Source organism: Puma concolor, chromosome B4 (assembly GCF_028749965.1).
Source record: "Puma concolor isolate L17-30 chromosome B4, mPumCon1.1.hap2, whole genome shotgun sequence".
Taxonomy (NCBI): Eukaryota; Metazoa; Chordata; class Mammalia; order Carnivora; family Felidae; genus Puma; species Puma concolor.
In genome coordinates, this window is record NC_141673.1 from 102,682,989 (window position 1) to 102,700,139 (window position 17,151).

General features: G+C 44.6%; 1 protein-coding gene and 1 long non-coding RNA gene across 5 annotated transcripts in view; one reads left to right on the forward strand and one right to left on the reverse strand.

The window, feature by feature from the left end:
• NTF3 (neurotrophin 3) overlaps nucleotides 1-2,742 on the reverse strand; it is a 67,666-nt gene extending 64,924 nt beyond the window's left edge. Inside the window, exon 1 of the mRNA XM_086714260.1 lies at nucleotides 2,611-2,742. Within this exon, the coding sequence (XP_086570386.1) occupies nucleotides 2,611-2,628 (18 nt within the window). The 5' untranslated portion in view covers nucleotides 2,629-2,742. The remainder of the gene's footprint in view (nucleotides 1-2,610) is intronic.
• On the forward strand, nucleotides 1,445-13,303 carry LOC147579376 (uncharacterized). Of its 4 annotated transcripts, none has more exons than XR_015253857.1 (7): nucleotides 1,445-1,894; nucleotides 2,652-2,824; nucleotides 3,245-3,504; nucleotides 4,128-4,405; nucleotides 8,899-8,956; nucleotides 9,455-9,541; nucleotides 11,666-13,303. It is a non-coding gene; the product is annotated as an uncharacterized LOC147579376 (long non-coding RNA). The 4 variants fall into 4 exon arrangements; XR_015253858.1 differs by having other exon boundaries at nucleotides 4,128-4,198; XR_015253856.1 differs by having other exon boundaries at nucleotides 4,271-4,405.
• Nucleotides 13,304-17,151: the final 3,848 nt, after the last annotated feature.

Sequence of the window (17,151 nt, forward strand, 5' to 3'; positions counted from 1 at the left end):
CCCAACCCAGCATCCTTCTCTGTAAATGCCTTGTTTCTCCATAAAGAGTGCCTGAGCCCTCACTTTCCTATCCTCTGCACACCCCAGTGCCATCCCAGCCACATTTCCCCATGCACACTCAAAAAGTTCACACTCGGCTCTCTGCAGATAATCTCTCCCTGCACCCCCCCCCCACTCCTTCCGTAATTCTCAGGAGCCCAACCTTCCACACACACGTCCACCTTTCGCTGCTACACACAGCCACCCTCCCACGCCACACCCACTCCATGTGTCTGTGCAGGCATGCACAAGCCATCTGTCTTCGACACACTGTACCTCTCCTCCTGCTCTGACACCCTTCACAGGCACAGATTTCTCATTAGCTACACCTATGTTCCCACATGCTCTCATCTCCTGCCAGTCACACATATGCGCATCCAACACTCTCCTCAGAAACACACACCTCCACTGCGCACAGAGCAGGGTGGAGCTCCAGCTCTGCGGCCACCCGCAATGCACACCCTGGTGCAGAGACTTTCCAGAAACCTCCTTCCCTGACCACACAGAGCACCCAAGGGTCCCACTCTCCCTCCCTAGCAAAGCAGATCCATTCACACAGAACCCAGCCCTCCAATTCCAGCTACAATCCCGTCCTTACCAACTGCAAAATCTTACACGCTCCTTGCTGCAGGCCCGCAGACTTGCTATTTTCCTCCAACACTGTTCACAGAGCCTGCTTTCTTCTCCTCTCTCCCTCCCCGCTCCCAACACCATACCCAGGTCTAAGTGTCTGAGCCCAAGGCAGAGGCGGTTGGATTTTGTCCCCTAAATTCTACCTCTCAACTTGCTTTGTGCAACATGTCAGGAAGGAATTGGGGGCGGGAGGGAGCCAGGCTGAGTATGCTGGAGAATTTCTGGGTGTAGGGAAAACGGAACCAACTGCAAAGTTCCCTCTATGTTACAACTTTCTCCCCTGCTGACATTTAGGGCAGAGGGCTTAGGTGTTTTTCTTGCTCTCAGGTCTGTCGGCTGGGAGAGGACATCTCTTTATGAAAAAGCAGGTCGTCCACCACCTTCTCTAATAGGCTCCAGGAGTGACACCCACCTCCTCTCATGCCAAACCTCCCAGCTCCCGCCCCCTGCTCTTCGCACACATAAACAGCCCCCCCAGCCCCCCTCACCCCCCCCCCCCCCCGCGCGAGGCGCCCCAGCTCTCCTGCTCTGAGCCCAGCGCTCCGGCTGAGTCCAGGAGGCTGCCTCCACTCCGACTCTGAACCTGCCGCCCGCCGCCAGAGGTCTAAAGGAGGCGGTCCAGTTCAATGTTTCCTCCACCTGGAATGCTCCCAGACGTGGGAGGAGCCCTTACCGGTTAGCAGCCCCCACCCGGTTCGGCGCGAGGGTCTCAGTTCCGTGCATTTAAAGCGCAGCCGAGGAATGCAGGAGCTAAACTCCCCCCAAAGAAGCAGCGCCTCCTCCCCGCGCACCCACTGGCGCCCGAAAGCACCAGAGTCCCCTCCCCCACCCCTCCTTTCCCAAACCTTCAACTTCCAAGCGTCCCTGATTCATTTGGAGTAGGAGTAGCGCTTTGGGGCAATGGGGTAATTTGGCCCACCGGGGTCCTTTTGACTCCGACCTAGTTCCGCCGGTCCCCGGTCTCCCAGCCTTCCCACACCGCCGCCTCAAATTCCGAGAGCTGGCTCGGAGAAACGGCGAGGAATTCCCCAGGGACTGCCCGGCCAGCTTGCCCGCCGCTCCCCGCGCGGTCCCAGATGCACGGAGAACGCGCGGAGCTCCTACATCTGCGCAGAGACCCGGGGTGGGGTAGCCGCGGGGTGGGCGCTGGCCACAAGGAGTCCGGGGTGCGTGGCCGTTGCTGAGAAAAGCTTTCGGAAGAGGCAAGAGTATTCCAGCACAGGTACGCCGCGCCGGGCGAGAAGTTGCAACTCCCAAACTCGGAAGCCGGCGTCCCAGTCCGGAGCTCCGAGTCCCCTCCCCCAGCCCACGCCCGGGACCAGGGAGGGGGAGGCATGCAAGAAGCCCCGCGATGTTGGGAGCCGGGCGCCGGGCGCGTGCCGGGGAGCCGTGGTGACACGCTCGACTCTTCCCTGCGCGGGATCTGTCTGCCACCCCCTTTTGTTACAGGATGCACGGGGAGCCCTCTCTGCAGGAGCAGACGGGTGTGTTGATTGGGGGTTGGAGGGCGGTTCTGCTGAATCTCTTCGCTGCCCTTCCGTCGTCCCTATTTCCCCTCGCCTCCGCCCCCATTTCCAATCCAGGTCCCTTAAACCTGATCACTTTCCCAGATATTGGGCGGTTTCTCTGGCAGCCCAGGGACGGGAGAAGAGGTGGGGAGGAGTGTCCGTGTGTGCGTGCGTGTGTGTGTGTGTGTGTGTGTGTGTGTGTGTTTGAGTGTGTGGTGGGGAGGGGGTGGTTGCGGTTGCGCCTCGGCCTGGGCAGATCCCAGCGCAAACTTCGGGGAAGGCACAAGCCCGGGAAAGTGAGCCAGAGCCCAGCGATGGAGGTGGGGGCGGGGTGCAGAGTTGGGGACCCCCGCGCTAGTCCACTGGAAAATCCCCCTACTCAGCTTCCCACCCCTGAACGTGCCCACCCAACGTACCCGCCTCCCCTTACCGTGGCAGAAGTAACCATGGCATCCGTGTGACTGTTTCCAGGGACGTCGACATGAAGAGAAAGGTGGACGCAAACTCGGTCATTCAAAGTCTCTCCCACCCCGCCGCCTCCACTACCCAGCAGGGGGAAAAAAAGAGAAGAAGAAAGAAAGAAAGAAACGGGAAGAAAGTAGTTGCGCCGGGCTCTCTCGCGGGGCCGCGCGCGGAGCTGCTCGGTAGGGAGAGGAGCCTTCAACTCTGAGTCCCGTGAACATAATCTGCGCGGTTATAACCAGCCAACCCGGCCAGATGGCTCCGCGCTCAGCGCCTTAACCCCTTCAGCGCCGCGCCACCCGCCCCCGCGCCCGGCCGCCGCGCGCCTTGCCAGCCCAAGCCCCTGTGCCCCTCCGACTTGGGGCTGGTGTGGGGTGGGCAGTGGGGCGACGAGGTCATCTTTCCTAGCCTCTCTAAAAGAAAAACACCAAAAACTTCCAAGTTAATAGTAGGCTTCACTATCCCCCTTAGAGATCCAGGAAAAAACGAAATATTCAACTTTTCACTGTATTTTACATGTTAATGTCTTCAGCCTGTCTTATTTGTTTTTTTCTTGAGAAACTTCCTTTTGATCTTTTTTTTTTTCTTTCTTTTTATTTAAGATTTTCCTCTCTAGGCAGAAGGGCCTTTCTTGCCCCTTCCCCCTGGCGGCTTGGGTCTAATGTGCAAACTCCTCCTCCAAACCTTAGACCCTTCCAGCTCTAGATCTCTCCCCACCTCCTATCAAGCCCACCCGTCACTCCTTCCCCCCACCCCACAACGCGAACACGTCCAAGGACAATCACTCCCCATCGAACTCGCTGCTCTCAGGGACCAGTACCCAGGACGCTGTGCGGGAGGTCAAGGACAGCGGAGTCAAGAGGTAGGGGGAGGCGGGGTTCAGGGGGACCTAGGAAGGGGCGGCCGCGCGCGCGCGCGCGTGCGCGCGCGCGTGTGTGTGTGTGTGTGTGTGTGTGTTTGCGAGAACGTGAACGTGGAGGAAGAGGGGGATGGATCGGAGACTCCCATTTCACCCAGCCTCCAACTTCTTCTAAGCCCCTTCCTAGGATGGGGCCCTGCAGCTGAGCACCCGCCCAGCACCCACCAGTCTGCACGCGGGGAAGCAGAAAAGGCAAAAGCCACAAACAAACCTCGTAGTAGCGCTTGGAAAGTTGTGACGCTCACTCCCCCACCCATAGATTATTCGAGGAAAGGATGGGAGGGAGGGGGCAAAATCTCTTATTTCGCGATAATTTTAGCTGCCCATTAGACCCCACTTGTTCTGAGATCGTTCTCTCTAAATTTACCGAGTTAAGTCATCTTGCTTTCGTCCATTTGCCATCGAGAGAAGTGGGGGGGGGGGGGGGGAGAATGTCGCTTAGGGGTCAAGGAGAAATTCAGAGCCTTGGAGCGGATTTTTGTGCTCCTGACCCCCTCCGGCTCAGCTCCCCGGGCCAGGGCGTGGCGGACTCCGTCCTTGAGCCCCCTACCACTTCCTCCCTGCAGTCTCTGCCACTCTTTGGCCCCATCTCGTGCCAGGACCTTTTGATTCACGCGCGATTGGGGGAGGGGAGCAAGTAAGTATCCCGTCTCGTCTCGTCATGTCCTGCCATTCCAAGGTGGGTAAGAAGCAACCCACTCTGTTTCAGCCGGCGTCAGGTTAAAAAAATCCAAATTCCTACGACTTGTTTGAGAATTTGGTCAAACACCGAGAAGCACGGGCACTGCGCCTACCAGATCAGGCCGAACCCGACGCAGAGCAAGGCTGCGGGGTCCGAGCGGAGGTAGGAAGGGATGGGGAGCCTGGGGGGCTGCGTACTAGATAGATTGTACCTGCCTCATCATTATCCTGGCTGCTGGAGGCTGCCACATCGAAAACGGCCAGAAGCGCCCACTGAGGCCCAGGGGTCGCACCTCCCGCAGTCCCTGGAAAGAGTGGGGTCCTCCTTCAGTGCCTCCCTCGTGCCAAAATGTTGAGGTCCTCCTCCGGACCAGATTAAGCTGCCGAGCTGTTCCCTCCACTCGGCACACACAGCACCATGAAGGTTTGGATTGGGCGTGATCTGCTGGGTTCTGGTTTTCTCCCTGAGCTCTGGCCCGCCTCCCTGCCCTCCCCCACTTCCCGCACTTCACCCCCACCTCCGCTGTCAAACGAAGGATTCAGGCCCAGTTTCAGCTCCACTGGCCAAGTTCTAGGGGCTCCTTTCTGGAGCTCCAGGTCCTCCAGTAACCCGAGGGTTGCAGGGAAAGAGGTGGTTGGCTCCTGCTGCAGCAAGGAAAGGGTTAAAAACATGTGCGGGCTGATCCGCCTGCAGCTCCTCGGTCACTGGCAGTCTGGAGGGAGGAGGGGGAGGAAGGGGGCAAACTTAAATTTGAAAAATCAGAAGAAAAAAAAAAGAAGAAAAGGCAGCAGTGAGTTTAAGACCCGATTTGTTCTGCAGATGCTGTGCACAGACTGGCCTCCACACTTTGCCAGGACCTAGGCAAGCACAGGAAGAGTTTGTATTGTTTTCCAACTGGGAGTTGGGGGGGGGGGGTGTCCTGCACTGGTGGGTCTGTCTTTGCTTGCAATCAACACGCCTTGTAATATGAGAGGTGACACCTTAATCTTGCCAAATATGTGTGGTGCCTTTGAGGGGGGGTGGGTAGAGGGAGGGGCTGAGGGAAGGAGAGAGGGAGAGAGAGAGAACCAGACAGAAGCAGAGGGTAAAAGATGCATTTTCCTCACTTTTTTTCCAAATGGAGAGCTACTGGTCCTTTCCTTTGTGGAAGACCTTTTTCAGAAAATCCCCCTCTAGCCGGCAAGCTGCCTTTTCCTTCACTGTTTTCCTTTCTGTTACAGAGTAAAAGATTCTTCTCTCCTCTCTAAAGACTAGGGATTGATGCCTAGGTCTCTCTCTTGGCTTCCAAGAGTAGCAAGGTGATCAAAGAGGAAGGTGACTGGAAAAAGGAGTAGAAGTTGTATATTTTTAAAAAGAGTAAAAGATAATTGTATGTAATGTAGATTCATTTGGGAACTGCAGAACATTGGGACTTCTAAGCAAATCCGTTTCTCTAAATAGAGGAAAATCTTAGTGGTATAGACAGCTAAAGCAAAGAACAGAACTAGGAAGTAAGCTGATGAGTTCATGCCCCATAGACAGTGCTGGGTGTGGAAGTCCATCTAGGACTAGGTCTTTTCTGATTAGCCAGGTAATCGCTTCTCTTCAAGTTGACTCCTTGGTCATGGCCTTGGCCATCCATCTGTTGACTGTATTTTTAGGTTGCTGAACTTTCTTTTTCTCCCTGAAAGTTGTTTGTGAGGGCAGGAACTAGATCCAGTGATTGAAAGCCCCCTTACAAAATCTCTCCTAAAGCAAATTTCTGGAGCATGCTTTCTGCCCACCCTTATCTTTTGCAATAGCACCACTCTGTGGTTGAAACACTGAACAGAAACAAAATGGAAATGTTGGAATGAATTATGCCCTTACCTTGTGAGAAATAGTATTGATCTACTGGATGTTTCAGTTAAATGGATGTGTGTTGCAGGGGCTGCTCAGCATATGACAAGGGAGGGGGTCTTGTGCAGTAGGGGCATGCAGTTAATTCGTTATGACACAGTGACCCAGGAAATGAGAGAACTGGGCCGAATGGCCTCCAAGGACCCTTCCCTCTGTGACCGCATGTGGCAAGGCAAGCTTGGTTCTTTTCCCCAGCACCATACAGCTAGCCTTGAATATTTGTCCTCTCCCACTGTGTGTGGGTTTTTTTCCTGCCTTAGATTGCTAAACTATACTCCACACCTTAGCCTATCCTAAAGTATCTGCAAGTTGCCTCTTCTGCTGCTGGAGGGCACTGTGGAGAGGTTTGCAGAATGCTTGCACCTACTTTCTCTTGCTCCACCCTGTCCATCCATCCCCACCCCCACTCACTCAGACAGCTGCTTGAGCTCCTGGAGCCGGAAAGTCTATGTTTCTGAAACAATTAAAGTGCCTGCAAAAGGTGTTTGCATAGGGATTGCGAATTTAAGGGCCCAGTAAGGCTGTGCGTTACCTTGGCTCCTGGCACTCAAAAGATTCCTGGCTGCCCACCCATTACTACACACTTGTAACTATAGCATTATTAGCCAACAGTCATGTGAGCCCATGGTGCCAATTAGCGACTCCGCCCAAATGTCCTGAAGAGTGGTGGGAGCCATTATTCTTTGTTTTTTTTTCAAAATGGGTACAGATGTCTATAGAAACTGAGTGACTTTATGTTTATTCAGCGAACCCAGGTCTTCCCTAAAATGTCCATCATCTTGAGGAAGTGCAGCTTTGATGCTATCAACCTTGAGCTCTCAACAGAGTAGGGAGACAGATCTAATTCTATCAGCCTCTGTGTCCCCCCACCCCCTACATTTAATAGTTAAGGATGCTAAGGCTCTGGCTTCTCCATAAATTTCCCCAGGGAAATAAACGAACAAACAAGCAAACAAAAAACCAAACATAGTAACAGATCAGGAAGTAGAACTCATTAAAAGAGTGGGTCTTGGAATTGTACAAACCTAGATTCCATGCTCCCTTCTTCGCTGGTAGCTGTGTGTCTTTGATAGGTTCCTGAACTTCTCAGAAACTGTCTGTAATTGGCAGAAACAATGCCAACCTCATAGGAGTATTATGGGGGCCACATGAACTAATTGACTTAAAATGCTGGGCACAGTCCAGCACAGTGAAGGCACCAACTCCCAATCTGATAGCCTTTCTACCGGAAACACCGCCAACCACACGGGTGGGGGATCTTAGCCTTTAGAAAAAGCTCCGGAATGTCCTCTTTGTTACTTGTAAGCTGTCTTGAAACATTTCATTAATGTAGCTTTATGGTTATATATTTTTCCCTTGGACAAAGACAGAAAGAACATAGCAGAATGAAGTAGTGGACATATTTGGAATTTAGTTTCCTAATGCGGGCCTCAGAGAGCATGAAAGACGTAGTTGAAGGATTTCAGAATCTCATCTTGTTTGTTCTTTGTCTCTAAGGCAGAACTGCCTCATCATGTAAAAGGAAATTCCACCATGTCCTTCAACTTGTAACAGATTGCCTAGTATATTATTGGTTTGTTGTTATTGCTAATTATGTTCTAGGGCTTAGATTGAACAATATGATGAATTGCATTGAATAACAATGGATCAACTCATTTTGTGAAATAGCATACATATTCATAATTATGTTTCAAGAAATTACCCATAATGATAGAGGGAAGGTATGTATTCCTACCACACAGGTGGATCTAGAAATCATAATAAAGTCTCCTATTTCACCAGTCATGACATGAATTCCTAACCACCCTATAAATTAACTTTATGCTGCACCAAACTCCACTCATATAAAAAATGACATTAAGGTTTCCTAGGTAACTAATGCACTTCCAAAGGGAATAGGCCTCAGGAGACAAAGAGGGCAGGGAAAAGGGTGGGGGGGGTGGGGAAGTGAAGAAAAAGAAAAAAAAGAACATTAGATTAGACTCATGTGACATAAACAAAATATTTCATGGGGAAGGACTCATAAAGTTTTATTGCCTAGGTTTGACATAGATATGGCACAGCTATTAATTCCATCTTTGGATAATAAAATACTCAATAGGCTAGCCGTCTCATTAGGGATGCCAGCATTTCGTATTGGAGGTTCAGATTAACAAATGGTGAGAGAAATCAGTCTTTTTCATTTATCTGCTAAGCTGTGTCCACTCACCAGCCAGCTGTTTCTTGAGCCCTCTATGGTTGTATTTAGACATAACCAAATTTTTGATATGAATGTGAAAAATAGGACTGATTTGGATGTTTCGAAATATGCAGATGCTTTTGATCTTATAGACTGGGAGCAGGTTGAAGGGACAGGCTCCAGGTCAGGTTTCCCACCACTCCTACTCCCACCTGCTGGTCTTTTTACTGTAGCTTCCTTCTTCCGGGGAAGGGCCTGGGGGCAGAAGAACATTTGAATGCCTAGGAGGAAATGGAAGATGGTAGGTGGAGCATAGATTTTAATTTATGCTGGAAGAATTTTGAGCAATTCTGAAAGATGGTGAAACCCAGATAATGTCTATGAGCTGGAGCCTGGAAGAATTAGAACATGAACTAGCTTTGTTGCTGCTTTGTGAGCTGGGGGACTTCACTAACCTTTCCAGTGTCTTGGTTTTACCATGTGTAAAAGGAACTTAACCTCATTTTCTTGTGTAATTGGGAATATAGATAAGAAAACAAAGAAATACATTAATTTGAATAAAGTTGAGGGTTTTGTATTACCTGCTTTCCACCTACAGTAGCCTCAGAGTGATGTCTGTGGGTGGAGACTCCCAACTGGTTGCAAGCCACATCCAGGTAATATCTCTGTACAAAGTATGGTTGAGTTTCCCTGGTGGTCCATATAGTGGAAGTGTTCCTGCCCATAACCACTGGGACCGTCAGTGTTGAGTGCAGCCTGCCTTTTGCCTATTCCATGACCTGCTGGAAAATGGACACAAGATGCTGGAAAGTTGAATGTTTGCATCACACAATACCTTCCATTGAGTATTGAAGTCATTTTGGTATTTTCTCTAGTTGGGTACTTGGGGTAGGATTGAGGATTAGAAAAATCTCTGCCCACACCTTCCACTTACTACCCTTAGTAGGAACTAAGAGGTGGGGGTGGGGGGGAGGAGGAAAATTCTGGGAAGCAAATGTATAAAAATCTAAAGGTGAAGATTTCCCAAGTATTTAAGGCTAATGGGGACCCAGGTCTCCTTACCCTTAAATAGGAGTAAGCCAGTCTAGCTATGTGTATGACAACATATAATAACACATCCTATGAATACTCTCTTCATACCCATCTCTCCTCAGAATTCAAGGCTGGGGGAACCTGGAAAAGGTCACTTCATCCATCCTCCTGACCTTGAGACCAGTCCTCACTCTCCACTGGCAAGTTGGGTACTGTACTCATTTTACAGGGTAGAGTGAGGGGCAGAGAAGGTTCATTCTATTACCCATGTATCCTTGAAAACATTCTCTTCACTTCAGTGGTCTAGGAAAACTGAGGAAGGGTAATTAATCATAGAGTTTTTTTACTTTAAAGACCTTATGCCCAGAATTCCCCACAAAACACCAAAAAGAGGTGTTAACAGTTCTTGGGGGCCAAGAAAAACTGAGTTCAAATTAAAATAAGCTTACATACTTCTACTTTCCCCAACACACACAGACAGACAGATATACCCATGCAGCCAACCCATCTGATGATTTTCTATATTTACCAGTCAGTTCACTGGCAGTTCTGCTCCTGTTCTCACCCTCAGAGCAGGCTGTCCTCAGGCCCCCTTCAGAATGCAAATAATGCTCAAGCAACAATGAGTACCCAAGCTGGGGCCTCATAGAAACATAAATGCCCAGTGCAGGAAGGCATGTTAGCAGGTAGGAACTTCTTTACAGATCATCATCATCATAATCATCATAACAATAGGTAACATTTATTGAGTGTTTACTGAATACCAGGTACTGTTAATAATGTTAGCATAATATGCCAGACACTGTTTCAAGCACTGTGTGTATGTATAGATGTATGCACACATGTGTGTTTGTGTATGCTGGTCTTAATTTAGTACTAGACCAGAGCCGGTGTTCGTGTCTCAGCTCCTATGTGATTGATCTTAGCCAAGTTAGTGTCCCCTCCTAGATCTCAATTTTTTAAATCTGTAAAGTGAAAATAATATTATGTGCTCTGTAGGGTTTTTCTAAGGATTAAACTATTTATAGGTAGGTACTATTACGATTTCACTTTACAGATTTAAAAAATTGAGCCATAAAGAGTTTATATAACTTGCCCAAGTATACATAGGTAGTAAATGAGGGCCAAAACAGAGCTTGAATCCAACTGCTTGTTACCTTTACACCATCCAACCTTGAGAGAGTGGTGTTTTAACAGGTGAAGAAACCAAAGCCAAGAAGGGGACAAGCAACTTGCTTAAGAACACTGGGAGGAGCTCAGATGTGAATTGGCTCTCCTGTCTATAGTCCAAGGCTAAGACCAGCAGTAGGAAGGCTGCAATATCCAGAGTCAGTTCTCCTGGGCTCAAGGTTGTCCTGGGGTGGTGAGGGAAGGAAAAAAAATGGAGGATGAAGTCGAATAAGTTTAGGTCCATCTGTGGGTCCTTTGTGTGTCTTTCTAGGTGCATGTAACACACATCAGAACGGTGATTTGGTACATGGAAAAAGGAATGGTTTCAGCACCTACCCGTCTCTTCAGCAGGTTCCTCTGTCAGGATACACTTGTATAATTACATGACTGCCTTGAGTCAAGAGAGCTTCCACAAGAGCAGGAGAAAATCACATAGTGCCAGGTTACCAAAAATTCTTCTAAGGGCGCAGGCCGTTGGCATGGCAACAATGATTAAAAAGCTTATCAAAACTACTGTTTGCAACATCAAGATACACAGGAAAATAGTAGTGTCTCAAGTCTCTCATAAGCAATACGGCTGTAAATGCCCACTCAGAAACTATAGAATCCTGGAGTAGAACATTATGGCCAGTTGATGTTTTATTACATATATTTCATTTGAATCCCATATAGTCACCAATTTATAGTCATGCAAATGACTTCCTCTAGCATAGACATAAACTTAAAGACCACTTAGAGCTCAGACTGAGCAGGGAAGCCAGTGTTCAAAACCTGCCTATGAATGGGCTTTGAATCTGGAGCTGCTGCCAAGATAGCAAGCATGAGGCATAAAGATTTGTGTTTCACTGCTTCACCATGTCCAGCTTCTCTGCCTCCACATGAGGTTGAGAGAGTTCCACTGTTTTTTCTCCCACTCAGTAAAAGAGGCATTGCCAAAAGCTTTCAACAATGAGTCCAAAAGTTAGAAATTAGCTCCTTAGGGTGAATAGAAAGAATAACATTGAAAATGATGGACAGCAATTGTCTTTCTACCTGTATTGATCTCCTCCAATTAACTGTGGACATATTAAAAATGAAGGGAATGAAAGAAGTATACAACCGAGTTGGAAATAGCTTTCTATACATAGAAATTAATAAACCAAAACCTGTTTTTTTCCCCCCAGGGTAAGCAGGGAGTCCATGGTTCAGATGAGAATGGAATCATAATTGGCAGCAGATTCGAAGTATGAATCACTGGTCCACACTCCATATCTCAAATTGGAAAACTGGCGACAATGTCGAATCAATGAATGAATGACTTATGTTCTTTCAGATGGGAAAGTGCCTGAGATTCCTCTGATCAAATCCCCCATTTTACAGAGGAAGTTATTTAGAGGCTCATCAGTGAGAGTGTGGAAATCAAACTCTTGATTCCCAGGATGCTGTTCTTAGTCTCCTCTCTATACAACTCTCAGGAAATAAACATATCTCATGCTTTTCTTCTGGAAATGTTTTCCATTTTCCTCTAATTCGTTCCTCACCTTTTCTTCTTTCCTTTATTTCATAACTTGCTTCAACTTAGTTTAATATTTCATTTCCTTTACTTTGTTACCATTGTGCACCACTGACAAAACGAGAGAAAATTAACTTCACATGCAGAAGGAAAGGTTGCAGTAGGAACAGGAAAAGACTTTTAATCACAGGAGAGGTCAAAGGACAACTTTAATAGTGGAATAGATACTTTCCCATTGGTTAGTCCTTTCTGAAGAGAGGACTAATTAGATGAATTCTATTTTTCAATAATGTTATAGATAACCTTTTCAGACTTTTCAGAGTGAATCTTTTTTTCCCAAAATTATTCTTCTTGCTTTTTAAAGTCTTCTTTCCTTTATATTAAAGATGGCAAAGGATCTATTTTGCTGTGGGATTATTTCTTTGGTAGATTAAACAATTTTTTTCTTGCAATCAAGGTATCCATAAAACCTAGAGTCAAATTATTTACTCTCTTATATATCTCCTAATTCCTTCCTTGTAAAAGAGCTGACTCCAATATCTGTCCTTGGCATTATGGATCTCTGGAGCCTAGCAGCATCCAACAAATAAGAGCTGAAGAAGACCACATATCTACAGGGTTATGATGTAAATGAAAATGTGACTATTCTAGAAGACTTCAAGGGGTAGAACTAGGATTGATGAGTGGAATTTACAAGGGTGCATATTTCAAGTCAGGATAAGGGTGATGATTCTTACACAGAGAATTTCCAAAAATGGAGTCAATTGCTTCATAGCTAATGAGTTTTTTTCTGTCACTGGACAAGCTCAGGCTGGGACCACCTTCAAACAATGTTGTGGAGGGGCTTCAGATTTGGATAGGTGGTTGGACAGTTAAGATCCCTTCCAAACTTGAACTATCACATCTCAGTGATCTGGTCACTTTAGCAAGTATGTATTTTGCCAAAACATGATGTATATATTAACTTTATAGTTGATATATTAAGATTTTTTTAGTGGTACATAAGTAAACATTTTATTTTTTATTTTTTTGACTTTTTAAAAAATTTAAATCCAAGTTAGTTAATATATAGGTTAATAATGGTTTCAAGAGTAGAATTTAGTGATTTATCACTTACATATAACACTCAGTGCTCATCCCCACAAGTACCCACCTCAATGCCCATCACACATTTAGCCCATCCCCCGACCCAACACCCCTCCAGCAACCCTCAGTTTGTTCTCTGTATTCAAGAGTCTCTTATGGTTTGCCTCCCTCTCTGTTTTTATCTTATTTTTCCTTCAATAAACATTTTAAATTATAATAGTTACATTTAATTTTTTAATGTATCAATTCAAAATTTCCTTTGAAAATACATTTACCAGGGACTTTCACTTCCATTTATAGCAGACCAAATTCTAATATACCAATCTTTCCACCAAAAATACCTAGAAAAGCTGGAAAAAAATTTTTAAAAGCCATCTGAAGGTCTTATTTATGATATGGTTGTGTAAACAGTTCTACAGATAATTATATACTGGGGACAAAAGAATGGACAAAAGCTGGCAGATTCTCAAGGGGAGTTGACATTTCGAGAACAGGATGGAGGGAGTTTTCTGTCTTTTACAGTTTCTAGCTAGAGGGCAATTCCCAACTGGTACACATGAGGTAGCAAAAGCTTAAAGGGAGAAATAATTCCCAGTGATAGCTTGAGATTTTAATACTTTTGCTTATGCATTTAGTAAAACTTACACTAATCTAAATACCAATAAAGGCAAAGATGATACTATCAATCACTGGACTTAATTATTATTTGTAGAACACTACACCCAATAAATACAGAATAATACACATTATTTTTCTTTTTTAGAGAGTGAGCAAGCACGTGAACGAGGGAGAGGGGCAGAGGGAGAGAGAGAGAATCTTAATCAGGCTCCACACTCAACATGGGAGCCCAACACAGGGCTCTATCCCACAACCCTGGGGTCATGACCTGAGCCAAAATCAAGAGTCAGGTGCTCAATGGACTGAGCCACCCAGGCGTCCCCAGAATACACATTCTTATCAAGTACATGGTTTGTTTACAAAGAAAGTCTATATGCTGGATAATAAAACAATCCTCATTAGATTTAAAGAACAAAACCGCACAGAGTATATTCTCTAACTACAGTGGAGTAAAACTCAAAATCAATAATAAGATACACAGAAACCCTTAAGTAATTAGAAATTAAGCAACACACTTTTAGCTATTCCATAGGTCAAAGAAGAAATCATATGGGAAATTAGAGTATATTCTGATATCTATGGTAAAAAAATACAACATATCAAACTCTGTGGGATATGGATAAAACAGTGTTTAGAGGGAAAGTGACACACTTAAATGTTATATTAGAAAGAAAAAAGGGGGGCGCCTGGGTGGCGCAGTCGGTTAAGCGTCCGACTTCGGCCGGGTCACGATCTCGCGGTCTGTGAGTTCGAGCCCCGCGTTGGGTTCTGGGCTGATGGCTTGGAGCCTGGAGCCTGTTTCCGATTCTGTGTCTCCCTCTCTCTCTGCCCCTCCCCCGTTCATGCTCTGTCTCTCTCTGTCCCAAATATAAATAAACATTGAAAAAAAAAAAATTAAAAAAAAAAAAAAAGAAAGAAAAAAGGTCTAAAAATCAATGACCAAATGTTTCATCTTAGAAATTTAGAAAGAGAAAGGGAAAGTAAGCCAAAAGCAAATAGGAAGAAGGAAATCATATAGGTAAGAGAAAAAAAGAAATGAGATAGAAATTAATAGAGCTAAAATTTGCCCTTTGAAAAGATCAACAAAATTGGTTATCTCCTAGCTAGACTGGAAATGAAAGAGAAGGAAATAACCAATATAAAGAATGAAAAGGGATTATCACTCAGATCCTACTGATATTAAATAGAAAACAAGAGACTATCATGAACAATTTCATGCAATGATTTTGACAATATAGATGAAACGGACAAAATATTTGAGCAGGGTAAAATAGAATGTCTAAATAGCCTTTTATCTATTAGAAAAATTGAATTAGTTATCATAAACCTTTCCACCAATGAAACAATAGAGAAAGATGGTTTCACTGACAAATTCCATAAAAATTTATGGAAGGAGTAGTATCAGATTTAAAACACTTCACAATTTGTTATATGTGTAATGTTAATACAAAGTTTGATAGGGACTTTATTTATTTGTTTGTTTGTTTATTTATTATAAGATCAATTAAATATATTATTTATTTATTTTTAAATATGAAATTTATTGTCAAATTGGTTTCCATACAACACCCAGTGCTCATCCCAACAGGTGCCCTTCTCAATACCCATCACCCACCCTCCCCTTCCTCCCACCTCCCATCAACCCTCAATTTGTTCGCAGTTTTTAGGAGTCTCTTATGTTTTGATGTTTTGGCTCCCTCCCTCTCTACCCTTTTTTTTTTTTTCCTTCCCCTCCCCAATGGTCTTCTGTTAAGTTTCTCAGGATCCACATAAGAGTGAAACCATATGGTATCTGTCTTTCTCTGTATGGCTTATTTCACTTAGCATCACACTCTCCAGTTCCATCCACGTTGCTACAAAGGGCCATATTTCATTCTTTCTCATTGCCACGTAGTACTCCATTGTGTATATAAACCACAATTTCTTTATCCATTCATCAGTTCATGGACATTTAGGTTCTTTCCACAGTTTGGCTATTGTTGAAAGTGCTGCTATAAACACTGGGGCACAAGTGCCCCTATGCATCAGCACTCCTGTATCCCTTGGGTAAATTGATAGGGACATTACTTAAAAGGAAAGAAAAGAAAGAAAGAAGAAAGAAAGAAAGAAAAAAGAAAGAAAGGAGAAAAAAGAAAAAAGTGAAGAGATAAAGAAATACTAAAGAAAGTTGTAGACCAATATCTCTTATGAACATAAATGTAAAAATTCTTAACAAAATATGAACACATAGAATGCAGTAATATATATTATTACCAAGTAGGATTTACCCTAGTAATACAAAGTCAGAAAAACAATCAATGTAATTCACTCTGTTGATATAATAAAGAAAAATACAGTATATTTTTAATAGATTCAGGAAAAGCATTTGACAATATTAAATCCAACATCTATTTATAATTCCACACACACACACACACACACACACACACACACACAGCAAACTAACAACAAAAGAGAACTTCCTTAATCTGATAAAAGGAATCTATAAAATACCAACAACTGACATAATAATGGTGAACTTTTGAACACATTTTCCTTAACATCAGGAACAAGGCAAAGGATACAAATGTCTTAGATGTCTTTCAATCGGAGACTCAATAACCAAGCTTATCCAAAGTTTGTATATTCATGTAATGGAATACTCTTCAGCAACAAAATAAGAACAAATTATGGATACACAGAACAATATGAACTTCAGAAATATTATATTGAATTAAGCCTTACACAAAGTCATATGCTGTATGTGCTTCCATATTTATGAAGTTTTACAATAAGCAAAAATAATCTATTGTACAAGAAAATTGTAATAGCTGTTGCCTCTGGGGTGGTTGGAGTGGGAAATAATGGGAAAGAGGCATGAATGCTAGAGGTTTGGATTATACAGTGTATACATTTGTCAAAACTCAATCTGTGTTTACTTAAAATTTACAAAATTCATTTAATGTAAATTTTTGTGTCTAAAGAAAAATGTCTGTAAAGCAATATTGAACTCTAGTTAATGAAATGCATGCTGACATATTTAAAGGAAGGTGTCTCATGGCCTTAATATATTTTAAAATGCATATAAAAAGTTGAATTGATGGATGGACAGAAGGATAGATAGATGGGGATAGATGAAATAAGCCAATCATGAAAAAATGTAAATAATAGAATCTGGTCTATGGGTATGTGTCTGTTCACTGTAAAATAACATTTTCTTTATATCTGAAAATTCCCATACTAAAATATTGAGGGAAAAAATATGTTTGAAATAATTGGAAAGCTACCACAGCAGCACGAACCATGAGGGGACAAGATCTAAGAGAAAAGGGGAGCATAGAGAAGTGAAACTGGTCTTCAGCTGCATTTTTCTCTAGAGCAGATGCTGATTTTAAGTGGCAGCTGAGAGAATGAAAAACTGAGGTGAACTTTCAGTAATCTCTAGACTTCAGAGGTAAAAATTGGAGTTCAAGA